At 52.0% G+C, this 25,275-nt stretch overlaps 1 protein-coding gene across 1 annotated transcript in view; it reads left to right on the top strand.

Annotated features, from left to right (window-relative positions):
* Positions 1–25,275, top strand: part of IK (IK cytokine) — a 142,617-nt gene that overhangs the window by 76,601 nt on the left and 40,741 nt on the right. Inside the window, exons 11-14 of the mRNA XM_075344433.1 lie at positions 12,047–12,086; positions 12,193–12,562; positions 12,948–12,966; positions 14,113–14,189. Coding sequence (XP_075200548.1) covers positions 12,047–12,086; positions 12,193–12,562; positions 12,948–12,966; positions 14,113–14,189 — 506 coding nt within the window. The remainder of the gene's footprint in view (positions 1–12,046; positions 12,087–12,192; positions 12,563–12,947; positions 12,967–14,112; positions 14,190–25,275) is intronic.

The raw sequence follows: 25,275 nt of genomic DNA, 5'->3' as shown, positions 1-25,275 counted from the left end.
CGCTGAGCTACTAGGGGATGATAGCACCTCTTCCTTCTGTGAGTCCGGTGCCCCTGTAGTCACAGAACGCAGCCTGATGACACCTTTATAGAGGGTCCTTCTGATAAGAATCAGCCCTCTGCTTCACCGGTTGCAGATCAGAAAAAGGGCATGACCCCCATGGTTCTCCCTCTGGGGTACACAGATGGGGTTCTCCCACATGTTCCGCGGTCTTTGAGGAGCCAGAGGAAGGGGAATGATGTTTATACAGGGATGATTCCTTGGTTTCAACCTCCCCGAGCGATCAAGGTGCGATGGACTCCCTTATTGCAGCAATCAACCAAGACTCTGCATGTGGAAGATCTCCCATCCACTATTACTGACCCTGCGGTCTCCTTTTTAAAAGGGTGAAGAAACCTCAAAAAAAAAAAAGGGATTTTAACGCCGCTTCGGTATCCGTAAACTCATGGACTCCCGGTACCCCTTTGGCTTAGCTGTCTCTAAGGGCTGGGCTGATCCGGCCTCGGTGGACCCTCACTCTGCTTCCGCCTGCCTGAAGGACCACTCCTGTCTTTTACTTGATGGATCCTCCTTCAAGGACCCGACAGACAGACAAGTGTAGCAGCTCAATCGCTCTACCTCGAGGCCGCGGGTCCCTCTCCCCTTCCGTGTGGGTCGCACAGGCACCAGGACTACCAGTTTCCCTCAGACCCTCACAGATGTAACAGTTCACATTGCTGCGGTGGCAGAGTATTTCATGCAGGCCTCCCTCGGCGCTGCTACCTGCGCAGTTATTGCCGCCTCAAATACCATAGCCATCCGTAAGGCCCTCTGGTTCCGATAATGGAGAGCGGACTCGGTCTCTAAGAAGCCTCTCACAGTACTCTTTTTCCAGACCGATGGTTTGCCGATCATCTGGACGGGCTCTTTTTTTTGTCTGACGCCACGGGAGGAAAAGAGTACCTCCCTCCCCCAACTCTAGCGCAGGATGTTTTTTTTTACTAGACATGCAGGGCCCGACCTCAGCCCTCCTCGAGTCCACCTCGTCCTGGCAGTCTAGACAAAGACCGAGGAGTCTCGTCGTCCTCCATCTGGGCCGCCGCCTCAGACCACAAATGGGTGTGATACCTTGTGTCTTCCGGTTACCACATTGAATTCTGGACCCGATCCCCTGGTCAGTCTTTTCTCTCAAACCCCCCCCAAAGGCTCCAAAACACCACGAGGCCTTCTCCTCAGCAATCCACTCCCTCCAAACCGCGGGGGTGATGGTACCTGTTCCGGACGGCGAGAGGTTCAAGGCCTTATATTCCAACCTCTCGTGGTCCTCAAAAAAGGACGGGTCAGTTCGTCGCATCCTGGACCTCTAACACCTGAGCAAACGTGCACGTAAGGAGATTCAGAATGGACTTCCTAGGGTCCATTATTACCTTTATGGTCGAAGGAGAATTCCTTGCCTCCCTAGCTATCAGGGACACGTACCTGCACATACCCATCGATCCAGCTCACCAAATGTTCCTCTGCTTCGTGGTTCAGGACTTCTTTTTTTCATTTGTGGCCCTACCCTCGGCTCTGCCACAGCACCAAGGGTCTTAACTAAGGTCATGGCGGCCAACATGAGTGCCCTTCACGCCAGGAGAGTGGCTGTTCTGCCTTGCTTGGATGACCTCCTCATCAAGGGCTCAACCAGCGTGCAGATCTCTGTGGGCACCCTATCCCGCTTAGGGCGGCTTCTGACTCCAGTCAAATCATCCACGGTCCCGTCAAAATCCGTCACCTCCCTGGCCATGTCCCTGGACACTCTTCGGGGCTTGATATTTTCCCCTCTAGACAAGGCGACCGCGCTACAACAAGCGGTACACTACCCTCTACGTACTCCTCTTGCTCCATACGATTCAGTATGAGAGTGCTAGGTAGGATAGCGGTGGCTATAGAGGCAGTGCTGCTCGCTTAGCCACACCACCGCCCACTGCAGCTTGCGCTTCTAGATGCCTGGGACAAGAGACCCTTTTCCTTGGACGAACTTTTCACCTGACACCTTCAGTCAGGTATGCGCTTTGCTGGTGACTTCAGTCCTCTTCCATATCGAGAAGGAGTTTTTCTCCAAGTGGACTGGCTACTCCTGACCACGGACGTCAGCCTCTTAGTCTGGGGAGCAGCGTACTGGCTCCACACTGCTTCGGGACGTTGGACACCCCAGGAGTCTTCCCTTCCCAGAAATCATCCTGAAAATCAGCGCAATCTTCTCGCGCTCAGGTCATTCCCCCCCCTTTTGCTAGCAAGTCGTTTGATTCGGGTCCAATTGGACAATGTAACAGCTGTGGCGTAGGTCAATCGGCAGGGAGGTACCAGCAGCAAGACAGCTTATCTCGAGGTCCTCAGGATCCTCACCTGGGCTGAATCGACGGGGGTCTGTGTTTTCAGCGTTACACATACCGGGAGTAGAGAACTGGGCGGTGGACCTTCTAAGTCGCCAAGGACTGGCTGCCGTAGAGTGGTTTTCTCCACCCAGAAGTGTTCCCACACATCTGCACTCACTGGAGTACACCAGACGTGGATCTAATGGCCTCAAGGTTGAACGCAAAGGTACCCGCGTTCTTAGCCAGGTCACGTGATCCACAGTCCATTGGCGCGGATGCTCTAGTCTCCTGTAGTCGTTTCTGTCTACCTTAAATGTTTTTCGCCTCTGCCCCTGCTGCCGCGAGTAATCAGTAAGATCAAGGCAGAAGGAGTCCCGGTGATACTAATAGCACCAGACTAGCCTAGGTGCGCCTGGTATGCTGAATTAGTACAATTGCTCATGGCGCCTCGTAAGCATCCCAGACCTGCTGACCCAAGGGCCCATTTCCCATCAGAACTCCAGAGCCCTGAAGCTGATGGCCTGGCCATTGAGACCTGGACTTTAACAAGAGCGAGATTCTCTCCTGCGGTCATCTCCACCATGTACAGTGCCCGAAAGCCGGCCTTCATCCCGTTTTTACCACCGTACGTGAAAAACTTTCCTTTCCCAGTGCAGGGAATCTAATGTCCAACCGATGCCTCTGGCGATCCCCAGAATTCTTGATTATTTTTTTTTGCAGTCAGGTTGCAAAAGGGGTTGGCCCTCAGCTCCCTTAAGGGGCAGGTTTCATCTCTCTCGATAATCTATCAATACCGCCTAGCTTGCAATCATCAAGTCAAGACTGTCCTCAAGGGTGTTTCCCATCTAGTTTCCCTGTATAAACGGTCGCTGGACCCATGGGACCTCAATCTCGTTTTGGACGGTATCCAGAGGTCCCCTTTTGAACCTCTTAAGGAATCTTCTCTTGCTCTTCTCTCCTGGAAGGTAACATTCTTAGTGGCGATTTACGTCCATCTGACAAGTTTCGGAACTGGCAGCACGCTCTTGCCGCGACCCCTTTCTGATCTTTCATCAGGGCAAGGTGGTTCTACGCCCCCTTCTGGATTTTTTTCCGAAGGTTACTTCCCCGTTTCATATGAACGAGGACATTGTTCTGCCTTCCTTTTGTCCACAACCAGTCCTTGGGGTGGAAAGGGTTCTATATTCGCTAGACCTTGTGAGGGCTCTCTGATATTACGTACCTAGGACAGCCCCTTTAGGAACATATACTCCTTGTTCGTCATTCTTGAAAGGCCTAAGAAAGGAGAGGCAGCTTCATAGGCAACGCTGGCTCGCTGGATTCGCTCTGTGATCCAGGAGGTCTACCGCTTGCAACTCAAGCCCATTCCTAGTGGGCTGTGGACTCATTCCACGCGAGCAGTTGGCGCCTCTTGGGCCATTAGGCATCAGGCTTCAGTGGAACAGAGGTGTAAGGCTGCGACCTGGTCTTGCCTACATACGGTTTCAAAGCATTATAGAGTCCATACCCAGGCTTCGGCTGAGGCGAACGTAGGTAGGAAAATTCTGCAAACGATAGTGGAGTACCTATCTCAGTAGGCGCTCCTGGCTATCTGGGACTGGTTCCTAGTCCCTGGGTTGCGTTGTTTATTGTTTACCCACCCATGGACTGCTTTAGGACGTCCCATGGTCCTGTGTCCGCCAATGAGGCGTCAGAGAAAAACGGATTTTTGTGTACTCATCGTAAAATAGTTTTCTTTGTCGCTCCATTGGGAGACCCAGACAATTGGGTGTATAGCTTCTGCCTCTGGAGGCCACACAAAGTATTACACTTTTAAAAAAGTGTAACCCCTCCCCTCTGCCTATACACCCTCCCGTGGATCACGGGCTCCTCCCCAGTTTTATGCTTTGTGTGGAAGGAGGCACACATCCACTCATGCATTCTCATACATAGTTATGACGGATGGAAGAAAAGAGGACCCCGATGGGGTCCCCGACATGTTCCCTTCTCACCCCACTATGTCGGCGGTGTTGTTAAGGTTGAGGTACCCATTGCGGGTACGGAGGCTGGAGCCACATGCCGTCTCCTTCACCATCCCTTATGCGGCTCTGGGAGAAGTGGGATCCTAAGCGGTCATCCACGTGCTGGGACCGTGCTCCATCCGCAGCCCCTGGTGGAACCTGCCGGTCCGGAGCTTCTTCACCCCCAGGGACCGGGCCCTGCAACTTGAAGATACTCTGTGTCCCCATGTGTGGACTGTACAGGGAGGGAGGTCGCTCCTTCTCCCCGGAAGCCGTGGTAGTTCCGTCCGCAGTTTTTTTTCGGCGGACTTCCGCGCCGACCGTGCCTGCTTGTCGGGCACGACCTTAAATTTAGTCCCCGGCTTCGCCGCGGCCTAGTCGAGCAAAATCCCGCCCCCGGGCCTGCCTGTCAGGGGTTAGGGCGGGATTACCGACGTGACGTCGGCTCTGAGGGCTGGAGCATCTTTGCATGTCTCCCCCCACCCTCATTGACCACTTGGGGACTCCAGATTCCCGCTCTTTGCTGGCGCCGCCCTCGGCTCCACACCCCCCCTGAGAGCTCCGGCAGCCATTTTTAGCATTCTGCCGGTGGATGCTACTCAGCGGCAAAGCTCTGCAGCTCTGGGGGACCCACGACAGGGAATCTGGAGGACACACTCCGCTCGTTAGCGGTTGGTAAGCCACACCGGTCACCCGTTGTTGGTCCCCCTAGGGTGCCGGGATATATATATAGATATATATATCTGTTCGGAAAGGCCGTATACCCTTTTAGCATATACCCTCAGTGGTCACTCTCCTAAGAGACAACAGCATGTCGTCCACAAAAAGCAAAGCTACTAAGGCACAGACTTTTTTCGCGGCCTGTACCTTTTGTGGGGCTATGTTGCCTGCGGGATCCACCTACCCTCACTGTGATCAATGCTCGACTCCTGCCACGCTTGCTCAGCCGGAGCCTCGGGCACTTGTGGGCCCCTCGGCTCATGTAGATTCCCCCGGCTCCCCCTGAGCAGTCTGCAGGGACAGAGTCACCGTCGTTGGCCTCTTTCGCTGCGACACTCTCCCAGTCACTTTCTCAATCCATTGTACAGTCTATGGACAAATGGTCATCTAAGCTCCTTGAGGCTTTGCAGTCCAGACCGGGCCCTTCACAGGCCCCGGCCCCTGTTAGTTTGTCTCCTCCAGGCCCCTCTCGGTCCGCGCCGCAGCGCGCTCCCAAGATAGCCTCTAGGTCCCAGGCGGAGGACTCCTGCCCGGATCGCAGCCCCAGGCCGGCTAAGCGACCTCGCTGGGACTCTTCCCCAGCCTCCTCACGCTGCTCTGGATCCCAGCTTGATGACTCTCAGGAAGACGAGGCGGACGTGGGAACTCAGGGCTCTGACCCTGACTTCACCCTTAACCTTGGTGCCCCTGAGGGGGACGCCTTGGTAAATGATCTTATCTCGTCCATCAACCAGGTGCTGGATCTCTCACCCCCACCTCCTCCTGCAGAGGAGCCGGCTTCTCAGCAGGAGAAACACCAATTTCGATTCCCCAAACGTACGCGCAATACGTTTTTTGATCACTCTAACTTCAGGGACGCTGTCCAGAAGCCCAGAGCGGTCCCGGACAAGCGCTTTGCTAAACGGCACACTGACACACGTTACCCCTTTTTCACCTGAAGTCGTTAAGGGCTGGGCACACTCTCCCAAGGTGGATCCTCCAGTCTCAAGATTGGCTGCTAGGTCCGTTGTGTCTGTTGCCGATGGCTCATCCCTGAAGGATGCCACTGACAGACAGATAGAGCTCTTGGTGAAGTCTATTTATGAGGCCACGGGCGCGTCTTTTGCCCCGGCCTTTGCGGCCGTGTGGGCTCTCCAAGCAATCTCGGCATGTCTGACTGAGATTAATGCCGTCACGCGGAATTCTGCTCCGCAGGTTTCTTCCTTGACCTCTCAGGCATCAGCATTTTCGTCCTACGCCATGAACGCCGTCCTGGACTCCGCTAGCCGTACGGCTGTGGCATCCGCTAACTCCGTGGCAGTCCGCAGGGCCATGTGGCTGCGCGAATGGAAAGCAGACTCTGCTTCCAAAAGGTTCTTAACTGGTTTGCCTTTTTCTGGCGACCGTTTGTTTGGCGAACGGTTGGATGAGATTATTAAGGAATCCTCGGGAAAGGACTCCTCCTTACCCCAGTCCAAACCTCAGAGACCTCAGCAGAGAAAAATCCAATCGAGGTTTCGGTCCTTTCGTCCCTCCGCCAAGACCCAATCCTCGTCGTCCAACCGGCCGGAGAAAGGCCAGAGGAACTCCTATGCGTGGCGGTCCAAGTCACGCCCCCAAAAGGCCGCGGGAGGCACTGCCTCCAAGACGGCCTCCACATGACTCTCGGCCTCATCTAACCACATCCTCGGTCGGTGGCAGGCTCTCCCGCTTTGGCGACGCCTGGTGGCCACACGTTCAAGACCGATGGGTGAGAGACATTCTGTCTCATGGTTACAGGATAGAGTTCAACTCTCGTCCTGCGGCTCGTTTCTTCCGAACCTCCCCACCCCCCGCACAGGCCGACGCACTTTTTCAGGCAGTGGACGCTCTAAAGATAGAGGGAGTTGTGATTCCCGTTCCCCTTCAGGAACGTGGTCGCGGATTTTACTCCAACTTGTTCGTGGTGCCAAAAAAGGACGGGTCATTACGTCCCGTTCTGGACCTCAAGCTACTCAACAGACATGTGAGAACCAGACGGTTTCGGATGGAATCTCTCCGCTCGGTCATCGCCTCGATGTCACAAGGAGACTTCCTAGCATCGATCGACATCAAGGATGCTTATCTCCATGTGCCGATCGCACCCGAACATCAACGTTTCCTGCGTTTCGCCATCGGGGACGAACACCTCCAGTTCGTGGCATTGCCTTTCGGCCTGGCGACAGCCCCACGGGTTTTCACCAAAGTCATGGCATCTGTCGTGGCGGTCCTGCACTCTCAGGGCCACTCGGTGATCCCTTACTTGGATGATCTCCTAGTCAGGGCTCCTTCTCTGGTGGCGTGTCAACAAAGTCTTACCGTCACTCTGGCGACTCTCCAGCAGTTCGGGTGGATTATCAATTTCCTGAAATCCAAGTTGACGCCGACCCAATCACTGACTTACCTCGGGATGGAATTTCATACCCAGCCAGCGTTAGTCATGCTACCGCGGGACAAACAGCTTTCTCTTCAGGCGGGGGTGCAGTCACTTCTTCGGAGTCAGTCACACCCCTTAAGGCGCCTCATGCACTTCCTGGGGAAGATGGTTGCAGCTATGGAGGCAGTGCCGTTCGCGCAATTCCATCTACGGCCACTCCAATGGGACATTCTTCGCAAATGGGACAAGAGTTCGGCTTCCCTCGACAAGAACATCTCTCTTTCCCTCGCAACCAAAACATCACTTCAGTGGTGGCTCCTACCCACATCTCTGGCCCGGGGAAAATCCTTCCTACCCCCAATCTGGGCCGTGGTCACCACGGACGCGAGCCTGTCAGGTTGGGGAGCGGTTTTTCTCCACCACAGGGCTCATGGAACCTGGACTCCAATAGAATCGTCCCTTCAGATCAATATCCTGGAGATAAGGGCAGTATATCTAGCCCTATTGGCTTTCCATCGGTGGCTGGAGGGCAGGCAGATCCGAATCCAGTCGGACAACGCCACTGCCGTCGCCTACATCAACCACCAAGGAGGCACTCGCAGTCGTCAAGCCTTCCAGGAAGTCTGGCGGATTCTGCAGTGGGTGGAAGACACAGACTCCACCATCTCCGCAGTTCACATCCCGGGCGTAGAAAACTGGGAAGCAGATTTTCTCAGTCGTCAGGGCATGGACGCGGGGAAATGGTCTCTTCACCCAGACGTGTTTCGAGAGATCTGTCGCCGCTGGGGAACGCCGGACGTCGATCTCATGGCGTCACGACACAACAACAAGGTCCCGGCCTTCATGGCACGGTCTCAGGATCACAGAGCTCTGGCAGCGGACGCTTTGGTCCAGGATTGGTCGCAGTTTCGACTGCCATACGTGTTTCCCCCTCTGGCGATGCTGCCCAGGGTACTACGCAAGATCCGGTCCGAATGCAGTCGCGCCATTCTCGTCGCTCCAGACTGGCCGAGGCGGTCGTGGTATCCGGATCTGTGGCATCTCACGGTGGGTCAACCGTGTGCACTTCCAGACCGCCCAGACTTGCTGTCACAAGGCCCGTTTTTCCATCTGAATTCTGTGGCCCTCAACCTGACTGTGTGGCCATTGAGTCCTGGCTCCTAGCGTCTTCAGGGTTATCTCAGGATGTCATTGCCACCATGTGACAAGCCAGGAAACCAACGTCCGGCAAGATCTATCACAGGACTTGGCAAATCTTCTTATCCTGGTGCTCTGTTAACGGCTTTCCTCCATGGCCGTTTGCATTACCTACATTTCTTTCATTCCTACAATCTGGAATGGACAAGGGTTTGTCCCTCGGCTCTCTCAAGGGCCAAGTGTCGGCGCTCTCCGTGTTTTTTCAAACGCGTCTAGCCAGGCTTCCGCAAGTCCGCACGTTCCTGCAGGGGGTTTGCCACATGGTTCCACCTTACAAACGTCCGTTGGAACCTTGGGATCTTAACAGGGTCCTGACGGCTCTTCAAAAGCCGCCTTTTGAGCCGCTGCGGGATGTCTCTCTCTCCCGTCTTTCTCAGAAGGTGGCCTTCCTGGTGCAGTCACATCACTTCGCAGAGTGTCTGAGCTTGCAGCGCTGTCATGCAAAGCTCCCTTCCTGGTTTTCCACCAGGATAAGGTGGTTCTGCGTCCTGTCCCGGAATTTCTCCCTAAGGTGGTATCCCCTTTTCATCTAAATCAGGATATCTCCTTGCCTTCCTTTTGCCCTAATCCAATTCACCAGTGTGAAAAGGATTTCCACTCTTTGGATCTAGTGAGAGCACTCCGGGTCTACGTGTCTCGCACTGCGTCCCTGCGCCGTTCAGACGCGCTCTTTGTCCTTGTCGCTGGCCAGCGTAAGGGATCTCAGGCCTCCAAGTCAACCTTGGCTCGGTGGATCAAGGAACCGATTATCGAGGCCTACCGTACTTCTGGGCTTCCGCTCCCTTCAGGGTTTAAAGCCCATTCTACCAGAGCCTTAGGTGCGTCCCGGGCATTGCGGCACCGGGCGACGGCTCAGCAGGTGTGTCAGGCAGCTACGTGGTCTAGTCTGCACACTTTCACGAAGCACTATCAAGTGCATACCTATGCTTCGGCAGACGCCAGTCTAGGTAGGCGAGTCCTCCAGGCGGCGGTTGCCCACCTGTAAGAGGGGGCCGTTTTCGGCTCTTTTTATTAGGGTATTGTTTTACCCACCCAGGGACTGCTCTTGGACGTCCCAATTGTCTGGGTCTCCCAATGGAGCGACAAAGAAAAAGGGAATTTTGTTTACTTACCGTAAATTCCTTTTCTTCTAGCTCCTATTGGGAGACCCAGCACCCGCCCCTGTGCCCTTCGGGCTGGTTGTTCTTTTGTGTACACATGTTGTTGATGTTGATTTGTTCTTTGGGTTCATGGTCTTCAGTTCTCCGAACATCCTTCGGATTGAATTTACCCTAGACCAATTTCTACGTATTCTCCTTCCTGCTTTTGCACCAAACTGAGGAGCCCGTGATCCACGGGAGGGTGTATAGGCAGAGGGGAAGGGTTACACTTTTTTAAAAGTGTAATACTTTGTGTGGCCTCCAGAGGCAGAAGCTATACACCCAATTGTCTGGGTCTCCCAATAGGAGCTAGAAGAAAAGGAATTTACGGTAAGTAAACAAAATTCCCTTTTTCTCTTAGCCATCATTGGGGGCACAGCACCCTCCCTTTTGCCCTGTTGGGCCTTAGCTTTTTTTTCTGTCTCAGTACTTTTTTGTTATGAGTATTCACTCATGTTTTTTGTTACTTGTTCTCCTACTGCTTGTGTACTAAAACTGAGGTTGCCTGGCCCGGCCAGGGGGGTGTATACTGCAGAGGAGGAGCTATGCTTTTGCATCTACTTAGTGTCCTCCTATGGATAGGCAGCATAACACCCATGGTCCTGTGCCCCCAATGATGGCTAAGAGAAAACTATTTTACGGTGAGTACACAAAAATCCGTTTGTTTTTTTTAAATGTAAGTAATAACCTGATTGGTTAAACAGTTTTGTAACTATAATAATGATTTGGTAGTGAGCGACATCATAGATCTGTCAAAATCTGGAGCCTGTCCTTTTGTCAAATTAAAGGGGTTGTCCACTTTCTTCTTTTTTTTTTTTTTTTTTTCTATCAAAACAATGGTGCTTCAGCACCACCACAAATAAGGACATGAGCCGATCTGAAGAACCTGGGGTGCCAGGTATTGGACCCCCATCAAACTAATATTGTGAACAGAATAGGTCATCAATATCAAAGGGGTTGACTGGTCTAAATCCATAAGTCTGCAGTCCCTCTGTGTCCCTCTGTCACTGCAGACTTGTGAATCCTCACATCCTATGTTCTGTGCACTGTGAAGATTCGCTGGTTTCCGATCCTTGAACGGTGGTCACGTGATCACGAATATACTCTATGCAGACTTCTGGCCATATTCCCACTGGAGGGGCATGGCATTGCTCAATGCAAGTGTATTGAGTGAGTCCGCGCCCTTCTAGTAAGATTGTGTCCTGGAGTATGCCTATCGCATACTCGTGTCCGCTGTTCCCGGCTTTGACAATGGCGAATCCTCACGGAGCACAGTGCGTGTCATGTGAGGATTCAGAAGTCTGCAGTCACATAAAGGGACACCTAAAGGGACTTCAAACTTATGGATTACCGTATTTTCTGGCATATAAGACGACCCCCAACTTTTCTAGTTAAAATATAGAGTTTGGGATATACCGTATATAATCGAGTATAAGCCGACCCGAGTAATGTGCCCATTGTCTAGTAATGTCCCCTGCAGTAATGTGCCCATTGTTTAGTAATGTGCCCATCCTTGTCTTCCCTCTTGTAGTAATGAGCCATTGTTTTGTAATGTCCTCCTACCAGTCCCCTTCTTGTCCCTTTATTATGCCGTTGTTTACACACAATAAACATTATTTTCACCTCTGCTCCGTTCCCGCGGTGACCTCAGCTGCTTCTTGTAGACCGCAAGGCCAATAGTCTCCTTTGTGATAGCGTCCGATGCACGGGGCTGCTGTCTGCCGTCGTGGCTTTACTGCAGTTGAATGCTTTGCGGTACCCTCCATGATCGCGTCCTATACATGGGGCCGCCGCTGCTGTCAGCGCTTTATTGCAGTTGAATGCCTTACAGCACTGCAAAGCATTCAACTGAAGTAAAGCCATGGCGGCAGCAGCGGCGGCCCTGTGTACAGGACGCTAACGCGGAGGAGTCTATGGGTCTGCAGTCTGCCAGAAGAAGCTGAAGGCACCGCGGGAATGGAGGACAGGTGAGAATAATGTTTGTGTGTAAGAAGGGGACCGGTTGGAGGGCATTTCTAAACAATAGGCTCATGCGGCACCGTGCACCGCCATATAAGACGACCTCTGAGTTTTGAGAACATTTTCAGGGGTTCAAAAGTCATCTTATATGCCGGAAATACGGTATACTGGACAACCCATTTAATATGGTTTACAGTTTTGTATTTTTAGGATAGGTCATCAGTACCATAGAAGTGCAGTACCGTTTTAAAGGCAGAAAGCACCAGCAGCTGAGCTTCTGACAGAAGGATCTGATACTTGTATATTCTTACTTCCTAATAGGAAAGTTGGATGAGAAGAAACCTCCAGAGGCTGACATGAAGTAAGACGTTTTATATCACTTACCATGTTGTTGCTCTAATTTATGTAAATATTCACATATTGTACACAAGACCACAACAAATCCATTTCTTTCCTTTTCATTTAAGCATCTTCGATGATATTGGAGACTATGTGCCAACTACAGCCAAACCTCCTCGCGAGAAGGAAAGAGAAAAGCACCGAGAGAAGGAGCGAGATCGGGATAGAGAGCGACCAAGAGAGAGAGACCGAGAGCGAGATCACGAGCGTGACCGAGATCACGAGCGTGACCGAGATCACGAGCGTGACCGAGATCACGAGCGTGACCGAGATCACGAGCGTGACCGAGATCACGAGCGTGACCGAGATCACGAGCGTGACCGAGATCACGAGCGTGAACGAGAAAGGGAGAAGGAAAGGACGCGGGAACGAGAAAGGGACCGGGAGGAAGAAAAGAGGAAACACAGCTACTTTGAAAAGCCAAAAGCTGATGACGAGGTATTAATATACCTTATACCCATCCATTCCTACTGCCCCCTCCACTGTGATCAGGGCCGGATACTGGTTTATCTACACCAAACAATATTATTTAGAAACACTGCATTCATGAGATATCTCGCCTGTCATATGGGGATTATGTCTCATGAAGTATGTAGGGGATGGTTATACAATTCATTTTGAAGGGTTTCTCTGGGAGTTGATGGCCGTCATTAGGTAAGCATAATGAAGGTCTCATAGATGCCTTTGATTGTGTTTAGTGTTCCTGTATGTGCAGAAGTAGTAATGAAAGTAATCCAAAGAATTGTGCAATACTGAGTATGAGTATATAATGTGTTATAGATTTGTAATTTTAATATATATTTTTTTTTCTTTGTCATTTCAGCCTCATGATATTGACAAGGGTGAGTTACATGGTACACTACGTAAAAGTGGAAAATCAACGCTTTCGAAAAAAGTAGTCCAGTAGCTACCAGAGGGGTTTTATTTTTTTTACCTGTAGCAATAGCTTTGTGCATTTTTTTTTTTTTGCTCACAGTGGTGCAAATGCATTTTTTGGAAAAATGGTGACCTTTAGGGGACTTTCACACTTGCGTTTTTTTCCTTCCGTCACAATCCGCCCTTTTGGAAAACAGCGGAATCCGTTAACGGATTCCGCTGTTTCCCATAGACTTGTATGGATGACAGATTGTGCCAAAAGGACCTGCGTTGCTTCCGCTGAGCGACGCTCCGTTGCTTCCGCCCAGCGGGAGGAACGCAGCATGTAACGTTTTTTTGAGCAGCGGAATCCTCAGGATTTCACTGCGCATGCTCTCTGGCTCCCTGCACCCGTAACCAAGGTAAATATCGGGTAACCAAGCAAAGTGCTTTGCCTAGTTATACCCGATATTTACCCTGGGTACGTGTGCAGGGAGCCCGAAACTTCCCCGCTTGGCTCTGCCCCTTCCCACACTCCACTCCGCATGTATATATACACACACGCACACACACACACACGCACGCACGCACGCGCACACACACACACTCACACTAACCTGTCCTCAGCGCCATGGCCCCGCTCGTCTCCACCCACCCCGCACTCCGCCCCCGCACACATTCTCGGCGGCCGAGCGATCAGCTGATCACCCGGCGGCCGGCTGCTGTGAGCGATCAGCTGATCGTTCACAATAGTCTGCTGCCGGTAATAACTGTAAAAAAAAAAAAAATAAATAAAAAATCAAAACTGATTCCGTTGTTTTGCAGCATCCGTTGTGCCACTATATGCAACACATCCGTTGCATCAGTCACACAACGCAATGCAACGGATACCGTTCAACGCAAACTAGCCTTACTCTGATTTGTTCACTCTACTATTGGTGCTGGAATTTGTAAGTTTTATCCTAAATTGGAAATGATTTTTACATGAACAGAAATATCGGTCTACACTAAGGGTGTTACACACAATGCTTACCTGAAGGCCAAACTAAACTCCCTTTCTTTGAAAAACTATGTAAGGCGAATACACCTGATGAATTATTGTAATGGAATTTTGTGTTTCTTTCTTTTTTTAGGACCAGGATCAACCAAGGATCTTCTCAAGTCCATCAATGATAACTTTGCTGGAGCTCCTGGCTGGGAGGGAGTAGAATATCCTTTTTGTTTTATTTTATATTTTTGCGCACATACTGTATTTTCTTTATCGTTCCTTTGGGAGACCCAGACCATGGGTGTTTAGCTTCTGCCTCCGGAGGACACACAAAGTACTACACTTAAAAGTGTAGCTCCTCCCTCTGAGCTTATACACCCCCTGGTGAGCCAGTGCCAGCCAGTTTATCGCTTTGTGTTCAGGAGGCATACATCCACACATGCATTCTCATGATTTTTTGTTTTTTCTTTGGAAGAGATTGAAGAAGTGCGGGTCCACGTCTGGACCCCCGGCATGTCCCTTCTCACCCCACTGTGTCGGCGGTGTTGTAAGGTTGATTTCCAAGGCTGGAGCCTTACATGCCGTGCTCCTTCACCATCCCTCCTGGGCTCTGGCTTGAAGTGGGAGCCAGTACAGTCTCCATGCCTGGCAGGAGACCGGTCTCCATCCACAGCCCCTTGAGGATCCTGTTGGACCGGAGCACTCATCCCCAGGGACCTGGCCCTGCATCTCAGTAGCTAAGTACCTGAGACGTTTATGTGTTGGGGGTCCCTGTTCTTTATTGTATGGGGAGAGTATACTGAATGTATTTATTTTGGCATTTCCGGTGGGTTCTCTAGCTTTTGCCCGAAACCGCGCCGATGGTGCCTGCGCGTCGACCTCGCCGCTTAAATTTAGGCCCCGGCTTTGCCGGAGGCCTAGTTTCTGTTAACTACCCTCGCATGTCACTCATGCAGAGGGACAGGCACGGCTCCTCCCGGCGGCCGTCCTGCACAGGGGAGGGACACTCCCCACTGCTGGGGCGTGTCTCCTCCCCTGCAGGTCTCTTTGGCCCTCCAGTTCCCGCTCTCCTTCAGGAACGCCCCCAAGTTCCGCCCCCTCTCCTCGCTCCGGCGGCCATTTCTCAGGCAGAGTTCACTCTGCGCTGGGCCTTTCTGCACTCTGCATCCCTGCTGAGGTGCTGTGCATTGGGGATCCGGGCTTCGGGATCTGGAGGGCACACAACACCGCTTCCAGCGGTCTGGTAAGCCACAACCGGTCTCTGGTTGTGGACCTCTGTATATTCTCCCTGGGGTTCATTCTCTTGCAGAGCCCCCACTCCAGCAGCATGTCTCACACGAGGAGCAAGGCTCCAAAGCTTTATGCTGTATGCGCTGCATGTAAGCTCCTGCTGCCTGAGCCGAGCACCTATCCACATTGTGATGCCTGCTCTAACTTGGAGGTGCCACAGCCCCTGGAGTCTCACCCCCAGTGGTCTCTCCGGCTGCCTCTGCACCTGTAGCTGAACCCCCAGCCTGGGTGGAGTCCTTCTCTAGGTCCATATCCCAGTCATTTGCTGAGTCCATGGGACTTTTGTCCAGGACTTTGATGAATATGCATCAGCCCTCCTCACAGGGTGCCTCTAATGCTCTTGCTAAGGGTCCTTTAGGATCCCTATCCTCTGACCTCCGTCGATCGGAGCTCACAGAGGATTCATCATCAGGTCCCAGACCCCGTCCTCCTAAGAGAAGGCGCAGGGTTTCCTCCCCCTCCTCATCCCGCGGCTGTGATTCAAGAGCTGACTCGCAGGATGAGGAGGATTACCTTACGGGGGGCTCGGAGGCTAACTCCATGTACCCCATCGATCTTTCCGAGGGTGACTCAGATCTTAGTGACTTGATTGCTTCTATTAATTCTGTACTGGATCTCAATCCGCCAGTATCAGAGGAGCAACCCTCTCTGGCAGAAAAGCATCAGTTTACCTCGCCTAAGAGAGTAAAGAGTGTTCTTTAACCACTCCAGTTTTCAGACCGCTGTGACCAAACCCAGGACCTGTCCTGACAAACGTTTTCCCAATGCGTGGTTCTGATGACCGTTTTCCCTTTTCACCTGAGGTGGTCAAGGAGTGGTCTCACTCCCCAAAGGTAGACCCCCCGGTGTCTAGGCTCTCAGCCCGAACCGTTGTGTCGGTGGCTGACGGCACCTCACTTAAGGATTCCACTGACCGTCAGATTGACCTTCTGGCCAAATCTGTGTATGAAGCTGCGGGGGCCGCGTTTTCCGCGACTTTTGCAGCAGTGTGGGCTCTCAAAGCCATCTCTGCTTCTCTAGAGGAGATGCATTCCCTCACCAAGGAATCTATGCCTGAGCTGGTTGCCTTGACTTCTCAAGCTTCAGCTTTTTCATCTTATGCCATGTCTGCCATGCTAGAGGCTTCTCACCGCACTGCGGTGGCTTCGGCTAATTCTCTCGTTATCCGCAGGATCTTGTGGCTTCGAGAGTGGAAGGCAGATGCTTCTTCAAAGAAGTACCTTGCTGGGCTCCCTTTTGCTGGTTCCCGGCTGTTCGGTGAACAGCTGGATGAAATTATTAAGGAAGCTACTGGCGGGAAGAGTACTTCCATGCCACAAACCAAGACCAGGAAACCCGCCCAGGGTAGGAATCAGTCGAGGTTTCGCTCCTTTCGTTCCTCCAACTGGTCGTCCTCTAAGCCCTCCGCCTCGTCCGCTAACTCAGCTAAGGATCAGAAATCCAACTGGCGCCCAAAAGCGCGTCCGCAGAAGACCGCAGGAGGTTCTGCCACTAAGGCAGCTTCCACATGACTCTCGGCCCGCTCCAGCAACGTGTTTAGTCGGTGGCAGGCTCTCCCACTTTGGCGACACTTGGTTAAAACAAGTCACCGATCAGTGGGTGAGAGATATCATATCTCACGGCTACAGGATAGAATTCTCTTCCAGCCCGCCAAACTAGATTTTTTTTCTCTCCACTCCCCCCCTGCTCCAAGGCCGCCGCCTTCTCACAGGCCGTGGCATCCTTGCAGGCAAACTGAGTAATTGTACCAGTTCCCGCTCGGGAATGGTTCAGAGGTTTTTACTCAAACCTCTTCCTAGTTCCCAAAAAGGACGGTACCTTCCGGCCCATCCTGGATCTCAAGCTTCTCAACAAGCATGTTCGGGTGCGGCATTTTCGCATGGAGTCTCTGCGATCAGTCATTGCCTCAATGACCCAAGGGGATTTCCTGGCGTCCATCGACATCAGAGATGCCTATCTACATGTGCCAATTGCAGTTTCACACCAGCGTTGGTTACGTTTTGCAATAGGAGAGGATCATTTCCAATTCGTGGCTCTCCCCTTCGGGTTAGCCACGGCCCCTCGGGTATTCACCAAGGTCATGGCAGCAGTGATTGCGGTCCTGCACCTCCAGGGGTTGGCAGTGCTCCCTTACCTGGACGACCATCTAGTCAAAGCGCCATCCAGCGCAGACTGTCAGCGGAGTGTCTTGCTCACTCTCGCCACTCTAGCCCAATTCGGGTGGCTTGTCAATCTTCCCAAGTCCACTCTGACTCCGACCCAGAGTCTCACGTACCTAGGGATGCAGTTCGAGACTTTGCCGGCACTTGTGAAGTTGCCCTTAATCAAACAGCAGTCTCTCCAGCTAGCGGTGCGCTCTCTGCTGAGGCCCCGCCGTTATACCCTCAGGCGCCTGATGCAGGTGCTGGGTCAAATGGTGGCGTCCATGGAGGCTGTTCCCTTTGCCCAGTTCCATCTGCGCCCCCTGCAGCTGGACATTCTCCGCTGTTGGGACAAGCGGCCTTCCTCCTTACACAGGTTAGTAGCCAGGAGCTCTCTTCAGTGGTGACTTCGGCCCCTCTCCCTGTCCCAAGGGCGCTCCTTCCTGGCCCCGTCCTGGGTGATTCTCACCACGGATGCCAGTCTATCCGGCTGGGGAGCGGTATGTCTCCACCACAGAGCGCAGGGCACTTGGACTCCGTCCGAGTCAGCCCTTTCAATCAATGTGCTGGAAACCAGAGCCGTGCTTCTAGCTTTCCTAGATTTTCACCACCTGTTGGCGGGCAGGCACATTCGAGTCCAATCAGACAACGCGACAGCAGTTGCCTACATCAATCACCAAGGCGGGACACGCAGCCGCCTGGCAATGCTGGAGGTACAACGCATCCTTCAATGGGCGGAGGACTCCAAGTCCACCATATCCGCAGTCCACATCCCAGGCGTGGAAAACTGGGAGGCAGATTATCTCAGCCGTCAAAGCGTGGACGGTGGCGAGTGGTCCCTGCACCCGGCAGTGTTTCAGTCAATCTGCCGCAAATGGGGCACTCCGGACGTGGACCTAATGACATCCCATCACAACAACAAAGTTCCTGTTTACGTGGCTCGCTCCCACGATCCTCAGGCCTTCGCCGCGGACGCTCTGGTTCAAGACTGGTCCCAGTTTCGTTTGTCCTACGTGTTTCCCCCTCTAGCTCTCTTGCCCAGAGCCCTGCACAAGATCAGAATGGAGGGCCGTCGAGTCATCCTCATTGCTCCGGACTGGCCCAGGCGAGCTTGGTATCCGGACCTGCTCCAACTGTCCGTAGAGATGCCGTGGCATCTCCCGGACCGTCCAGACCTACTCTCGCAAGGTCCGTTTTTCCGCCCGAATTCTGCAGCACTCAAATTGACGGCGTGGCTCTTGAGTCCTGGATTTTGACGGCTTCTGGTATTCCTCCTGAAGTCATCTCCACTATGACTCGGGCCCGTAAGTCTTCCTCCGCTAAGATCTATCACAGGACTTGGAAAATTTTCCTGTCCTGGTGTCGCTCTACCGGCCATCCTCCTTGGCCATTTTCTTTGCCGACCCTTCTGTCTTTTCTACAGTCCGGTCTGCAGCTAGGACTGTCCCTCAACTCTCTCAAGGGACAAGTTTCAGCTCTGTCAGTACTGTTCCAGCGGCGTCTCGCTTGGCTGGCTCAGGTCCGCACCTTCATGCAAGGCGCGTCTCACATCATTCCGCCTTATCGGCGGCCCTTGGATCCCTGGGACCTTAACTTGGTCCTCACGGTATTGCAGAAACCCCCTTTTGAGCCTCTTAGGGAGGTTTCTTTGTGTCGTCTTTCTCAGAAAGTGGCCTTTCTAGTTGCCATAACGTCTCTCAGGAGAGTCTCTGATTTGGCTGCGCTCTCCTCGGAGTCACCTTTTTTAGTTTTTCATCAAGACAAGGTGGTTCTCCGTCCGACTCCGGACTTTCATCCTAAGGTGGTCTCTCCCTTCCACCTTAACCAGGACATTACCTTACCTTCCTTCTGTCCGGCCCCTGTTCATCGCTTTGAAAAAGCGCTGCATACTCTAGATCTGGTTCGTGCTCTCCGGATCTATGTATCTCGCACCGCTGCTCTCAGGAGGTGCACCTCTCTTTTTGTGCTAACCACAGGTCGGCGCAAGGGCCTCCCTGCTTCTAAGCCGACCTTAGCCCGTTGGATTAGATCGACCATTTCGGACGCCTACCAGAGTACTCAGGTGCCTCCCCCGCCGGGGATCAAGGCACACTCGACCAGAGCGGTCGGTACCTCTTGGGCTTTTAGGCACCAGGCTACGGCTCAACAAGTCTGTCAGGCTGCCACTTGGACTAGCCTGCATACCTTCTCGAAGCACTACCAAGTGCATGCTCATGCTTCGGCAGATTCAAGCTTGGGCAGACGCATCCTTCAGGCGGCTGTTGCCCACTTGTGAAGTTAGGTTCTGCCTACTTCTTAGTTTTTCTGTTTATTTCCCACCCAGGGACTGCTTTGGAACGTCCCAGGGTCTGGGTCTCCCAAAGGAACGATAAAGAAAAAGAGAATTTTGTTTACCGTAAATTCTTTTTCTTATAGTTCCGTATTGGGAGACCCACCACCCTCCCTGTTGCCTGTTGGCAATTTCTTGTTCCGCGTGTTATCACCGGCTGTTGTCGTGGACAGAGTCTCCGGTTGTTCCGGCTTTTGCTCTGTTCTACTTGTGGGTGGCTATTCTCCTTCAGCTTTTGCACTAACCTGGCTGGGACTGGCTCACCAGGGGGTGTATAAGCTCAGAGGGAGGAGCTACACTTTTAAGTGTAGTACTTTGTGTGTCCTCCGAAGGCAGAAGCTAAACACCCATGGTCTGGGTCTCCCAATATGGAACTATAAGAAAAAGAATTTACGGTAAGTAAACAAAATTCTCTTTTTTCGGACTATAAGACGCACTTTTTTCCCCCAAATGTTGGGGGAAAGTGAATGGGTGCGTCTTATAGTCTGAATGTAGGGCATGGCTGCGGGGAATGAGGGTGCTGCGGTGGAGCGGGTCATCGGAGGTACGAGCAGGCTGTAGCAGCGCCTACCGTGACCACGTGGGCCTGCTCATTTCATATGCATCCTCCCACTCATTATCTCTCAGCGCTGACAGGTGGGCCGTGTGATGGGCGGGGGATTCACGCATAGTAAAGAGCTGGCCTGCGTGATCAACCCTGGCAGCTACAGCCTGGAGTGATCATGTGTGGCCATATTCACTGCCCCCGTGTATCATCATCAGCGCGGAGCGCAGTGAATAAGTACGATATACTCACCGTTCCCTGCAGCATTGCGATATCGTCCTGTCTGCCAGCCCGCTGCTGTTTGTGGAGGTTAGCGGTGAGCACAGGGATGACGTCATCGCTGTGCTCACCGCTCTCTACACACATCAGCGGGCGGCAGACAGGAGGACATCGCGATGGTGCAGGGATATTACATATCCAGGACAGCCCCCTTTAGGAAAACGGACTCTGTTCGTCATTCCTGAGGGGCCTAAGAAGGGACAGGCAGCTTCAAAGGTGACTCTGGCTCTCTGGATTCGCTCTGCGGTCCAGGAAGTCTACCGCTTGCAACTCAAGCCCATTCCTAGTGGGCTGCGGGCTCATTCCATGCGAGCAGTTGGCGCTTCGTGGGCCATTCGGCATCAGGCTTCAGTGGAACAGGTGTGTAAGGCTGCGACCTGGTCTAGCCTACATACGTTTTCAAAGCATTACAGAGTCCATACTCAGGTTTCAACTGAGGCAAATCTGGGTAGGAAAATTCTGCAAACGGCAGTAGAGCACCTCTCTCAGTAGGCACTCCAGGCTGTCTGGGACTGGTTCCTAGTCCTTGGGTTGTGTTGTCTTCTTTTATGTTAGACCAGGGGAAGGGGTGCACAACTAATATCTAATTATAATATAAAGACGGTCTCAATGCTAACCCATGCAGTAAGAAACAAGCTAGTGTTAGGAGAAAAGAACTGCATAATGGGAAGCAGAGTCCAATATTATTATAAAAAGCAATCTTTATTGTATCCAAAATTACATAAAATCATTTAAAATACAAAAACACACTAAATAGCACGGTATGAATCTCCCCACCAACTCACAATAATATAATGGTATACCATAGTATCATGTAATAAGCTAAAGAGACAAGATATACCCCTTAACAAAAGCCACAATATGCCGTACTGCACATCTAGAATAATATACACTTTAAATACATAATATAACAAGTCATGAGACCAAGCAAATAACATAATACATAATCTACAGGAGTAGAGAATTGCGTGTGACTCTGTTATATAAACAGACCCAGATTATATTCGGTGGAATAAGGAGTGGATATAGAGGGATTACAACCCTATGGGTCCTTGTCCAGAACAGGACAAAGTGGTACTATACCAAGATTAAAGCCGGAGGACCATCCGTGCTGTAAAATACCCCACCAAGGGGTCAGTCACAGGGGAAAAAAATCAAGGCTCAATAATAGCGGAGAGGGGAGGAAGAGTCAGAAAAATCCCGTGGGCAAGACCCACGCGTATCGCTGCATTAACAGCTTCCTCAGGGCAAGTGTGTGCAAAGTACCTGCCACAACAAAGTATAAATGTGCTTAGTAATTAGTCATAAATCAAGTCACCTGTAGGTGCAATGGCAAAAAAGTCCAGGCGGGGAGTCAGCGTTCAGCAGCGTGTGTAATGGCAGCCATGGCTCTGCCAAACGCGCGCCGCCATCTTGGAAAGTCCGCGCGTGCGCGGTAAAGTCCAAAAAGGTGCGATCACCGTTATGAGAAACCGCGCATGCGCGCTAGGTGTATCAGATATTTCATTCGTTGAAAGGGCAATACCATATTAGCATTAGATCCAAAAGAATGTCACAATGAACATAGGTAACCCACAGGCTGTAAATACATATAAAAATCAGAGCCACATACATAGTAATATGTCTAATCCATATATAATAAAGTGGAAAAAGCATATAATCATTTAGGATTTGCATGATAAACAATTTATATATAGTGCATATATGTACAAAAAAGCACATAGATCTAATTACAAAACATGATCCAATATGTATGCAAAGGGCTCCCATAATTTGCTTGATAGCAGATGGTTATGAACAATTTTAGATGATTCCAAAAGGAGAGTCAATTCTATGATAGATCAAATGAGTCCATATGCAACGTTGTTAAATCAAAGAATGTCCATGATAATAACTGATGATGGATTGACCAAAAATACATCAATACTGATTGAAGGATCAATATCCTTGGACTGCTTTAGGACGTCCCATGGTCCTGTGTCCCCCAATGAGGCGTCAGAGAAAAACGGATTTTTGTGTACTCACCGTAAAATCGTTTTCTCTTAGCCATCATTGGGGGACACAGCACCCTCCCTGTTGCCTTGTTGGGCCTTGGTTCTCTCAGTACCTTATTTGGTTATGACTCTTCTTTTCTCATGTCCCTCTGTTGAGACGTTTTTACTGGTTTTTCTCCTACTGCTTGTGTACTTAAACTGAGGCTGCCTGCCCCGGCCAGGGGGTGTATACTGCAGAGGAGGAGCTATGCTTTTGCATCTACTTAGTGTCCTCATATGGATAGGCAGCATAAGATCCATGGTCCTGTGTCCCCCAATGATGGCTAAGAGAAAACGATTTTACGGTGAGTACACAAAAATCCGTTTTTCTCTGACGACTCATTGGGGGACACAGGACCATGGGTGACACAGGACCATGGGTGTTATGCTGCTTATCCATAGGAGGACACTAAGTAGATGCAAAGATGTTAGCTCCTCCCCTGCAGTATACACCCTCTGGCCCAGTCAGGCTACTTCAGTTTTAGCTTAGTGTCTATAAGAGGCACATCTCTGCAGACTGCTGCAGCAAGAATTGTTTCTTTATCGTTCCTTTGGGAGACCCAGACCATGGGTGTTTAGCTTCTGCCTCCGGAGGACACACAAAGTACTACACTTAAAAGTGTAGCTCCTCCCTCTGAGCTTATACACCCCCTGGTGAGCCAGTGCCAGCCAGTTTATCGCTTTGTGTTCAGGAGGCATACATCCACACATGCATTCTCATATGATTTTTTCCTTTTGGACTGAGATTGAAGAAGTGCGGGTCCACGTCTGGACCCCCGGCATGTCCCTTCTCACCCCACTGTGTCGGCGGTGTTGTAAGGTTGATTTCCTAGGCTGGAGCCTTACATGCCGTGCTCCTTCACCATCCCTCCTGGGCTCTGGCTTGAAGTGGGAGCTAGCACGGTCTCCATCCCTGGCAGGAGACCGGTCTCCATCCGCAGCCCTTCAGGACCCTGCTGGACCGGAGCACTCATCCCCAGGGACCTGGCCCTGCGTCTCAGCAGCTAAGTACCTGAGACGTTTATATATTGGGGGTCCCTGTGCTTTATTGTTTGGGGAGAGTGTGCTTATTGTGTTTATTGACATTTCCGGCGGGTTCTCTAGCTGTCGCACGAGAACTGCGCCGATGGTGCCGGCGCGTCGGCCTCGCCGCTCAAATTTAGGCCCCGGCTTCGCCGGAGGCCTAGTTTCTGTTCACTGCCCTCGCATGTCACTCATGCAGAGGGACAGGCTCGGCTCCGCCCGGTGGCCGTTCTGCACAGGGGAGGGACACTCCCCACTGCTGTGCGTGTCTCCTCCCCTGTAGGTTTCTATGGCCCTCCAGATCCTGCTCTTCAAGCAAGTCCCGCCCCCTCCCTTCGCTCCGGCGGCCATTTCCTCAGAGATTCACTCAGCGCTGGTCTGCGCTCTGCATCCCTGCTGAGGTGCTGTGTTTGGGGGTCCGGGCTTCGGGATCTGGAGGGCACACAACACCGCTCCAGCGGTCTGGTAAGCCACAACCGGTCTCTGGTTGTGGACCTCTGTATATACTCTCTGGGGTTCATTCTCTGGCAGAGCCCCCACTCCAGCAGCATGCCTCACACGAGGAGCAAGGCTCCAAAGCTTTATGCTGTATGCGCTGCATGTAAGCTCCTGCTGCTGAACCAAGCACCTATCCATATTGTGATGCCTGCTCTAACTTGGCGGTGCCACAGCCTGGAGTCTCACCCCCAGTGGTCTCTCAGGCTGCTCCTGCTCCTGTGGCTGAACCCCCGGCTTGGGTAGAATCCTTTTCTAGGTCTATCTCCCAGTCTTTTGCTGAGTCCATGGGACTTCTGCTTTGCTGAATATGCATCAGCCCCCTTCACTGGGTGCCTCTGCTGCTAGGGCTCTCTCAGGACCGGAGCTCACAGAGGATTCATCATCTGGTCCCGGACCCAGTCCTCCTAAGAAGAGACGCAGGGTTCCCTCTCCCTCCTCATCCCGCGGCTCTGATTCAGGAGCTGACTCGCAGGATGAGGAGGATGCCTTTACAGGGGGCTCGGAGTCTAACTCCATGTACCCCATTGATCTGTCCGAAAGTGACTCAGATCTTAATGACTTGATTGCTTCCATTCTGTACTGGATCTCAATCCGCCAGTATCAGAGGAGCAACCCTCTCTGGCAGAAAAGCACCAGTTTACCTCGCCTAAGAGAGCAAAGAGTGTGTTCTTTAACCACTCCAGTTTTCAGGCCGCTGTGACCAAGCCCAGGGCTTGTCCTGAAAAACGCTTTCCAAAGCGTGGTTCTGATGACCGTTTTCCCTTTCCACCTGAGGTGGTCAAGGAGTGGGCTCATTCCCCAAAGGTAGACCCCCCGGTGTCTAGGCTCTCAGCCCGGACCGTTGTGTCGGTGGCTGATGGCACCTCCCTTAAGGATTCCACTGACCGCCAGATTGACCTTCTGGCCAAATCCGTATATGAAGCGGCGGGGGCCTCGTTTTCCCCGACTTTTGCAGCAGTGTGGGCTCTCAAAGCCATCTCTGCTTCTCTAGAGGAGATGCATTCCCTCGCCAGGGAATCTATGCCCGAAATGGTTGCCTTAACTTCCCAAGCTTCAGCTTTTTCATCCTATGCCATGTCTGCCATGCTGGAGGCTTCTCACCGCTATCCGCAGGATCTTGTGGCTTCGAGAGTGGAAGGCAGATGCTTCTTCAAAGAAGTACCTTGCTGGG

The sequence above is a fragment of the Anomaloglossus baeobatrachus genome, chromosome 4 (assembly GCF_048569485.1).
Source record: "Anomaloglossus baeobatrachus isolate aAnoBae1 chromosome 4, aAnoBae1.hap1, whole genome shotgun sequence".
Taxonomy (NCBI): Eukaryota; Metazoa; Chordata; class Amphibia; order Anura; family Aromobatidae; genus Anomaloglossus; species Anomaloglossus baeobatrachus.
The sequence above is the reverse complement of the archived record's forward strand: the minus strand, read 5'-3'. Positions and strand labels throughout refer to the sequence as shown.